This window comes from Glandiceps talaboti, chromosome 9 (genome assembly GCF_964340395.1).
Source record: "Glandiceps talaboti chromosome 9, keGlaTala1.1, whole genome shotgun sequence".
In the NCBI taxonomy this organism is placed as follows: Eukaryota; Metazoa; Hemichordata; class Enteropneusta; family Spengelidae; genus Glandiceps; species Glandiceps talaboti.
In genome coordinates, this window is record NC_135557.1 from 17842230 (window position 1) to 17853274 (window position 11045).

The 11045-nt window shown below is 35.2% G+C and overlaps 1 protein-coding gene across 1 annotated transcript in view; it reads left to right on the forward strand.

Moving 5' to 3' along the window:
• The window catches only part of LOC144439901 (adhesion G protein-coupled receptor B1-like), a 48575-nt gene extending 44718 nt beyond the window's left edge, over positions 1 to 3857 (forward strand). The window contains exons 17-19 of the mRNA XM_078129133.1: positions 999 to 1040; positions 1463 to 1687; positions 2721 to 3857. Coding sequence (XP_077985259.1) covers positions 999 to 1040; positions 1463 to 1687; positions 2721 to 2804 — 351 coding nt within the window. The 3' untranslated portion in view covers positions 2805 to 3857. The remainder of the gene's footprint in view (positions 1 to 998; positions 1041 to 1462; positions 1688 to 2720) is intronic.
• Positions 3858 to 11045: the final 7188 nt, after the last annotated feature.

An 11045-nucleotide genomic window follows, 5' to 3' on the forward strand; every position in this document is an offset into this window, starting at 1 on the left:
ATACTAGCTGCACGTATGCCAGAAACTTTGTCTTGGTACTAGTATCTCAAGAAAATTTTCCATATCAAGCCATGACAGAGTAGAAACACATGAATGTGTTTTGATTTGAAATTACCATCAAATGCGCTGCTAAATATGAGCAGATCTTATATTGACTTAGGGACTTGTAATTGACTACCTTCTTAATGACGTCACATTTTGTCGCAATTACATCACATGTTTACATAATATCTACTTGAATTTATCAGAGATGCTGATGGTAATTTGAAACTCGAAACACTTGCTTCTAAGTACATTTACCTCGGCTTGGTGTGGAGAGTTTTTTGAGACGGTCCAGCCAGGTACACCAAGACACATCCCTTGCCTAACTAAATACAACCAACATTACGCTCATTTTTGTTATTTGCTACTGTTCAAACAATATAAAAACATTTACCACAAAATATGTACACTTCATCTAATCGATATTTCACTCTCATTCACTCTCAAGTTTGACAGAATTTCTGTCGACAATATCAATTTCCCCTAATGCTTTGTTCAGCTGTGTATTACCTATCCTGTTTTTCAGATATTCATTACTTTGCATCGACAAAATGAATTGTACAATAAAAGGGTATCGTAGTATGTAAACATCTCCATTACAAATGTCCTTGACGAGCAAATGAAAAACATGTATCGACTTACGTAATCTAATCATTCACAACTAGATAACTGTATTTGTTTTGAGAATGTCTGCTTTTTTAAAAAAATCAAAAAATGTTGGTCCTGTTGTGGATACATACGGAGTAACCATGATATACATAAATTATCAATGTATGTTCAACATGTAAGTACTAAGATTCCTACACAAGTTCTCTTCTTCCACTTTTGCATTTAATGAAAATTGAGGTAAATTGATCTATATTGTGAACTCTACAAATAAAAGGTATGTCTTTGTATATCCTGGCAAAGAGGAAAGTGTGAGCTTATTGTTTTTTTGTTTATTTTTTTCGTTTTAGGCCATGATGATTTTTGTCTTATACGGGGTGCTGGATGACCAGGTGAGCTCATACCATCACAAACTCAAGTTTGTATCGTGTATCAAGTTAAAGTACATGATCCATGCTAATTCTAAAGACTAAAATATCTACGAGATAGTCATGGATTATTTCCTTAATGCCTTCAATGATTATTTTTTTATATTTCATCGTCATCATATTTTTAATACTTTACTCAAATATCCGAAATTGTTAAAATGTTTATGTCTAATTGCTTTGCGCAATCAAAATCCAATTTGTAAATGTATTTTTCTCTAATTTGTATGCTTACAATGGTATTATCAAGATTGTACAAGATACTAGAAAGGAAGTGCACAGGGACATGTCTAGTTGGAAGTAATATATGCCCTAAAAGTGTAAACGCGGCAATCGCAAAAAGGTAATCTACTTTGCCTATTCATAATACGATATTATTTTTGTGACAGGTGCAAGCACTGTACCGAAGCAAATTCGGTCATAACCACAAGGCGGTCCAGGATTCGTCAAATAAAATGTGGAACGACAAGAGTGAACACAGTAAAACCAGTCCTAGCAATTTCAGAGCAAGTTCTGTGACTAGTTTTAGCAGTAGAGCCAGCGAGAGTGTTATCAACAGAACAGATTGGAATGATTCGACAGCGTCATTATCATCGTCTACTGCACGAAGGCTGGTAGGTGTCAAAACGCCTTTCAAATCGAAAAATAAACATGTCAAAATCAGATGAACAGACAAAAAATACTTATAATAATTTGTATGATCTGTCGTCTGTCATCGATTTTTATGTTTAGTTTGGTTTTTTTGACACAAAATTACACGGAATGTACACAGCGCTAGTGATTTGACTAAACTAATCTTAAACCAAAAAATATTCATCAGCTTTGTAGATCAAATTAAATGATTTACATAGGTTATATAACACACAAGCAGTTACATATTTTTTATCATTGAGCTTTTAATCTGCCTTGGTTGATGATCCTCATCTGAATGACAAATTCTAGTGGTAAGTTGTAACTATGGAATTAGTCGTTCTGGTGGGAATCGCCGAATAAGAAATATCGAATGTACAATCCTAAAAAAAAAACCGGTGAACTACTTCTGCATTATAGTCTTTGTAAATTATAATCTAGAGTAACTAGTATTTATTCTGACCCGGTGTTAATCGGTATCTGAATCAAACAGATACAACTGTCTTGACAGACACATAAGTGTGAAGAATCTAAAAAGGCGGCCATACTGTGATGAATTTCTATGGACTTTCCTCACAAGTAATTTGAAGGTGGTTATTCAGGTGAACAAAATGTTGGTATAACCGGAAAAGGAAACCATTGACTCTACACCAATCTGGCTGTAGCATGTTTCATCTTCTAAATTCAAATGTTTCTATTTGTTTGTTAATTTGTGTCCACTTCGCATTCTTAGGGGAGCATAACACATTTTTGGACGGCAAAACTACACACGACAAGTGCAACATCCCCTTCGAGTATATTTTTTCAGAGAACAGCGAGAGACCTACAGACAGACAGACAGACATACAGACAGACAGACAGACAAACAGACAGACAGACAGACAGACAGAAAATTAGAGGACCGAAAGACAGCAAGGTGATATTGTACCTTTTACTTTCAAATTATACGCGAGAACACGAATTACTAGTGTGCTGATCACACATATAATAATTGTCTGTTCTGTTTTGACTCGACAGAAAAAGAACCTCGTGATTCCCTTAAAAAGAACAGCGCCCTCACCAACACCATCTCAAACGCAAGGCACGTCCTCCCGATCGTGATTTTGCTGAAGTGAATGTCTCAAAGCGAGGCTCAATGAAGTTGACGATCTAGACACTTGAGGCAACAGTTCATTTAACGAAGCATGGGAATGTTTTCACTGTTTGGATTTCGACCGTGACAGCGGAAATCCAGAGCTGCAAAACAACGTCAAATCATAAGTTTGACTCTGTTCGTCCCTCATCGAACTATCGAGAATAACACGTGTTTATTGTGACACATACTATTAACACCAACCTAAGGGTTCCACTTCGAATACACTCTCGTACATAAGAAGTGATTAAACTGGCATTTCAAAATAACATCATTAACAACCTTAGAGGAGTTTGTGTACACTCTGTATCTATGGTTACATTGGGTAACGGAAGGCTATTTATTGGAATGGGATGTTAACACAACCTTCAACGCTAAATTTTTAAGTGACACTGCTGCAACTGCATGTTAACGAGATTTCAGAAGATGAAGAACATTCGTATAAGGTCTCGCAGGGGCAGTTCTTTTATTTACCACAGGAAATGAATGAGTGGTAAGATGTTATGAGTTTGGAATCAAAATCTGTGATGACCAACTTGAACGTGAAAGTGAATGCTGAGTTGCTGTAGGAAATTGCCTATTAAAATGTGCTGGATATGCTATGGCGCATTTACCTGTATTTGAACATCGATGGAGTAAACATTATTTTGTACAGTCAATATATTCACATACCAATATTTAGAAATTGTACATGTTAGTTAGGGATCGGTTATATCCAGAAGTAATACAGTAAGAGGTTGAAATCTTATTCGCATCAGGGTGCTGCTTTATTTTTTGGAGTGGACCCAAAAATCAATTTGATTAGATATATTGTACCATATTGTGTGTACAGCCGTACAAGTACATTTAACTACTGTGACGGGTAATTCTATATTGTTCAGGGTGTATGATATTACAAGTAAATAATTATACAAAATACCGTCTCGTGAAACACTCCAGTTGCAGAAAGTGCAGCTTACAGCATCACGAAATGTTTTTATTCACATTTTAAGCAATCGAGGTGGGTAATTTGATAGTTTATGAAATACCACAACTGTGTTTGATGGTTGGGGGGGGGGGGGTTACACTGTTAGTAGGGCATCAGACCGCTATAGATTTTCTATAGCTGTCTGAGGTAGGACCCGTATTAGAGTTTAGTTTCGAGTTCGGTTAAGTAGTCTCACCGGTGACGGTCACTTCAAGGCCGAAGGAGATGATGTTTTGTGGTGGCTGAAATGATGGATTCTGGGTAACCGAGTCTGAACCGTTGTCGTTGATTTTAATAGGGGAAACATATAGCTATGCCCTCTCGTTTTCCAGTCGCAATATTCGCTGAAAAGATGGCCTTGTTCAATGTACATATTGAAAAAAAATATTGTGCCTCGCCAACGTTGTAAATAGTGAGAAAAAATGAAATGAATATTTTTCTTTATTTTCATATTTGGTATATGTCATACTCGAGCAGAATTAGTAAGTTGTTATTTTATTTAGGAACCAATCCCGCCAATCGTACTTTTGAAAACGATATTAAAGTTCGTACATAAAGTAGATACATTTGTGTATCAGTACATTATATACAGATTAACTTAAGTTTGACGTTGCATTAATGATTTCACCAACGTTGAATTCTATTTGGAAATTTATATTATTCTTGGTGCTGCTTGGGATATACTATTACTGTAGTTGGCTTGTGTGTGTGTGTGTGTGTGTGTGTGCGCGTGTGCGTGTGTTTGTTTGTTTGTTTGTTTGTTTGTTTGTGTTGTTGTTTGTTGTTGTTGTTGTTGTTGTTGTTGTTTTTAGGGCTATAATATCCTAAGCTGAAAGCCTTTTTAATGAGCCGAGGTATATGAACACCTACATGAACACTTACACAGATTTGTCATGCTGCAGTTTAGGAACACTGTGTTTTACTGAAATTCCTATACATATGTTGTCATATTATATGTTCAACAACTTGTTACAATGGCTGTAAGACTTCAAATAAAACAGTTAAAACAGCGCAAACGCTCGACTTACATTTTGATATTAAATGATTGGTGGCTGGTGACAACAAATCCTTAATACAAGCGCATTCCTGGACGTTGAAATTGCCCAATTTGCACGCAAAATGTGACCCAGTCAATAAGAGGGGGAGGGGGAGGTATCACTTTGTAATTGGTTTTCTTTTTTACTGCAAGAAATTTCCACTTTCAAATTGACCACAAATAAATCGAAAAACTGGTTCTGAATATGTGTTTGTTTATAAAACATACAAGTTATTTCAAGTTATATATATATATATATATATATATATATATATATATATATATATATATATATATATATATATATATATATATATATATAGTTTTGAAAAACTATTACGCTCTGCCACTGCGGTATACAGCACTGTCTTATAGCAGATTGATACTCACCGAGTTATATATATATATATATATATATTGTGTATATATACATATATCATAATTGTGTATGGAATGAAATAATTCATGCCATTATTTTTTTGACCTTGCTGTGTATTGCTGACAGGCATTAATTTTATGTTGAAATGTGCTGTACCAAATAAACCAGTACACTTTTTAGCAAAATTTGTCAACCAGGGACTGTTTAATTAGATGCAACATTTGAGCTCCATAAGTGTTTTCTATTATTATCATTGCACAAATTTATATTTTTTTTCAAAAGGAGAGAGAGTGTGTGTTATACATATGTATCATTTTATTACAAGAGATATGTTACTGTAGATGAGTTACTCTTAGATATTTACAGCTGCATCAATACGTTTAGACAAGGTGATTCAATACTAATCAGGGTGTACGATATTATGAATAAGTCAGTATATATAACAAAAACAGTTTCGAAAAGTGGTTCAGTTGCAGCATTAACACAAACTATAAATGATGTAAGCTATTGAATGGATATTGGTTTAATTAGACTCACAGTAAAGCGGCTTTTCTGGTAGCAACATAATTCTCAAGTGACGCTTGATTCAATTTCATTGCTAAATTCCAGTGTTTACATCATCTTGATTCCTGTGTCAAGTTTATGTGTAATACAGTGGTTGATCTCGGGGTTATGGAATGAGCGCTCCCTGCTCATCAGAAAATAGCGATGGATGCACATATACCTAGAACCATGATCACACCCATAGCAACAGTGAAATGGTGATGTATATACTGCAAAAACAGTGTGATGATATCCACACGACTAAAGTACCACTGTAGCCCACTGTCGCCAACTTAAGAGATCGGCCATATTGAGACAACAAAAGTTTGTGTCTATCATAGCTATCCGAAAGCTAGCTTTCCGCAGTCGTAAATAAGATGTGGAATAAAAATGTATTGAAATAATTATTATAACTATTGATGATACACGTGTGTGGCAATAACGTCATGACTCAAAGTTGCCAAAATATGAAATACCAATATTACCAATTTGGTAGTTCCTATCGATGATGCTAACTTTACAATGTTACTACAAATTATCAGACTTGATACAAACTGTGAAAAAAACACCGGGGCATTTGCTTGATCTTGGTAAGCAGGAATGAGACAAGTTGCATGCAAAGACATACAATGCAATTAGTGTAGGTAACTTATCAAAGCATAAACACTACTGGAAATGGGATCCCATGACCTTGTTTGTTTATTCTGTTGATACAATTAATGCTACATAGCGATTGACTATGACTGACATTATAACTTCCACATATATAAATAAAATGATAAAATCGTCACCTAAACCTGCATCAGAGGTACCTGTAACCTACTATTTTTTTATCAGCTATATTGTTGATTTTGCCTCATTTTGTCATTGTGTGAAGCCTGTCCTTCATTGGAGCAAAGGCCCCGGTGTTTTTTCGCAGGTTATAAATTGTTCCAAATAGTTCTTCTTAGTCACCAAGTGTTAACCTTCTTTACAATGAGCTTTCTACAATTAGACTAGTCCTGTGTTTGACACAGAAGAAGACAATTATGTGTGAGGTATTTTGTGTCGTATACATGCAAATACCGACAATTTACATTTATGAAGAAATTGTTATTCTTTCACATGTGTTTGTATACTGCACAAATAATAAATACGCTGTTTCTATTATGTGTATGCCTATAATTATATTAACCTCTCTCTCTCTCTCTCTCTCTCTCTCTCTCTCTCTCTCTCTCTCTCTCTCTCAACATCAAACATTTCATAGCGAGCATGAGCTTCATGGTAATATAAGTGCATTGTTCCTCTACACTGCCATTGAATTTTGATGAAGTCACGTGACTCATGGGTGTCGCCATGTTGAATTTGTGGACTGTGTCATATTTGATTAGATCACGTGACACAAGAGAAACGATTTTTTCCCCGCCTGATGATCTTGAGGATTGATAAGCAAAAATACAAATAAAATGAAAATAAAACACAAACATGTTAAACGACAAAATTCGTTTTAATCCAAGGACTAGTTACATGTTTGCTACAAAGGTTTTGCCATAGAGGGCAGACTTTATGCGATCACTGTATTACAACATTTCCATACAACATGTACTCATGTCTAAGGTGTGGATAGTCTTCCACTGAGTATTACTTAGTAGGCCATGCTTAAGACGTCGACGTCAGCTGTTTTAACCACTTGTTTGAAGAGTTTTATTCGTTGAATTCCATGCAATCTTTGCCATCAAGCTGAATTCCTGTCGTTATTATATTATGTGAAGTTGTATTTTCCAACTTTAAACATGCACTCTTAACTTCAAACCTTTATTGTTGGGTTTCACCAGAAAGGGGGCTAAAGCTCGAAAGGGTATGAGTAAAGGGTCAAAGATCAGAGTCATAAGAAAAGTCCGTCGTCTGACATTTCATCTCGGATTTTCAAAACTAATCAAATTAATGCCATCAACTATATTGATAATTCATGACTCATCCTGGCTATCCCGGTGTGTATAAAGTTTCCCATTCCTAAAAAATAATTCTCTTTCCTTTCCCAGAGCATGAATAAGAGTCTGTAAATTGTCAACTATCTTGCGAGAATCTTCTGAATTGTACGGTTCTATTGTCACAGAATCAAACTTCGGTTTTTGCCTTAAGTTTTTCCTTGCATTCAAAACTGTCCTTTTTTGGGCAGACGATTGCAAAATCACCAAAGTAAAGAATGGTTTGTCGGAGTCTTCCGGCGTAATATGCTGAACCTTATTAACAGTAACAACAACATTTAACCCTTCATGTAAGACTGTGTGTACCCGTTGCACAATAGTGCCGCCTTCAATAGAAGATAAATTCTTCATGACGATACCACGTCCAATCGCAATTTTCTCCATGGTATTTTCTTCCTCCATTTTTTGTAGTTTTATGTCCAAATCATCGAGTTTTTTCTTGATGTCGGAAATGTCAGAGGACAAGTTCATCTGAAATTCTATTAGCCGATTGTTAACATCCTCCATTATCACCCGGTGCAGTGTAACATCCGTGCTAGAAGCATAAGTCTGTCAAAGAGTAAATGTATATGCTTTCAGTCTAGAAAACAGTATAATGGAATTTTCCGATGATAAAGTACGCCCTCTCCAGTTGAAAAAGTGGTAAAGATATTCCGATCACAAGAAAGTATTCATGGGTAGTTCCTTATGGAACAGTCTGTTACTAAATACTTACGTCTGAAGTGACAAATTTGCTCCATTCGTCTAATAAAATAAAGCATTTTTTCTCAGGAATATTATGTGATAGGCCGAATATACGGGAAACTGTCAGGCGCAGTAAAGTAAGGTAAAATGTTACTGTTAATCATTCCTAATAAATTCCCGCCAAAATTGTTTCTTGAAGAATTCCTACATGCATTTGCATACATTTGCATACATGTGCATACATTTGCAAATTTGAACATGGCCAGAGTCATACAGAAGACGATTATAGATTCATCATGCGAGAATTGTCCTTTCCATCGGATTAAAGTGTATGTATCATCAGTAATATAAAATACCACTAGTATGCGCGCGCACCAGTGCAAGTAATCTCTGTAAGTATTAGGTATTAGGACCGGCCAGGGGTTATTTTAATGCTTTGTGTCAGCTAGTATTACTTTGCTTACAAAGAAATCACTATAGTTAGAATAAAAAAAATTCCTTAACTATAGGATAAGTTAAAAGTGAATTAATAACTTACATCTACACCTGTTTTTACATAGGACCATTTGTTTGTTTTCCGGTACATTTTCAAAGCATTTACGTATTCGCTGTTAGCAGTTGTTAGCATAGTTTTACCTGCAACAAATTAGGAACGTGCACATAATCTAGCAAATATTTGATTTCCAGGTATAGTTTGCATGTTCATGTATACATACCTGTAGACTTACCTACGTAATATACCTACCCACCATAACCTTCCACCCTCTCCCCTACCAACCTACCTACCAACATACATTCACATACATACATACATACATACATACATACATACATACACACACACACACACACACACACACATACATACACACATACATACATACATAGTATACATACATACATACATACATACATACATACATACATACATACATACATACATACATAACATACATACATACATGCAAATTACCTTTAAAATTTGCAGCTTCCATCATTATCATAGCTAGTAGTAAACAAGTGACAAATATTCCAAAGATGATGTTTTTCTTGAGGTGTATACCAGGTCTTGTAACACTATTAATAAAAAACTGATAGCAAAGAATGTCACTTCATATATCTATACAATATCTATAACTCAAAAGTACTAAAAATATTGTAATTCTCAGTATAGCTTAAAGTGGCCATATGGTTAAGGTTATGGTATCCCATGTATAGAAAGTTTTACAATGCTGGCAAGATTTATTATGGCGCTAGAAGAGACGAAACATCGCAATGCATGTTTTGTGCCAGTGGATACAATGAAGCAATTCTAGTTACCATGTTTTTTTTATTTCATTTTTTTTTGGGGGGGGGATAGATGATAGTTATTTCAAGATCATGATTATTATTGTGATTTAGAAATACGTGATATTGACTATCTGACTCGACATCTTGGCAAGCTCAGATACAATGTTCTTGGTTCTTTGCTATCCCAGAGACTTGACTACCTGTAAAGCGCTTTGAGCATGGTGTGGGAAAGCGCTATACAAGAACCAAACGTTATTATATTATTACTACCTATCCTGGCTAGCCAAGATATTTGGCATCTTTCAACTGGATTGAAGCTGTAATTTTGTTATCTTTGATGGTTACACTTGTTTGGACTGAATTATACTGAATAGTCTACCAAATACGAAAACAAGTTGGTGTTTGTCTGGTAAATGTGTGAGCAGTTACCAACAATTTGTACCAACATGTATTATAACATAATGAAAACACATGCACGCACACACACACACACACATACATACATACATACACACGCACGCACGCACGCACGCACGCACGCACAAATACACACACGCACACAACATGATTAAGTCAGTACAGATGGCAACGTCTCACCTTCTCCCTCAAAGAAATCGATGGAGACCTTTGTTGTCCACTGATCGGCATGTTTACCGTATCCTCCACACTTTCGTCAACAGCATGGCATTCCGTGTTTTCTGTACAATCGTCTGCAACTAAATTGTTCCTTACACACTTGTTATTGCAGCCCCTGTTGTTGTTGTTGTTGGTGGTGGTGGTGGTAGTGGTTGTTGTTGTTGTTGTTGTTGTTGTTGTTGTTCTTGTTGTTGTTGTCATCGTCGTCGTCGTCGTCGCTGATATTTTTGTGTACGTTACCACTGTTAATGTTGTTGATGCTGTTGTTTTGTTGTTTCACTGTGTTTGAGGTTGTTGTTTGTGTAATTCTAATACATACGTAAACATTTTTAAAAATAAAGTTGTATTTCTTATATCGTCAAAATTATTTGCTTTTCTATGTTTTTTAAAAATAAAAAGTTTACTTTTGTCAAACATGGTACTGTTTAAATCATATGTATGTTTCATTATATTTTTCATCTGATATCGGTCTTTAAAAACGAAAGCTATTTTTATCTTTTACATATAAACTATGTATTCTCCTTGCATTATGGCAAAAGAAATACATATACAGTTCAATGTTCCAACCAATCATTTGGACTATCATCTGATTTGCAAATTGTAAAGTACAAAAAATAGCTTTGAAATTTGACAATTTGTTATAGTCTTGTGTCCTTAGGCACTTTTTTTTTTTAAATATGAGTTTCCGATAACGCATTGGACTAGCCT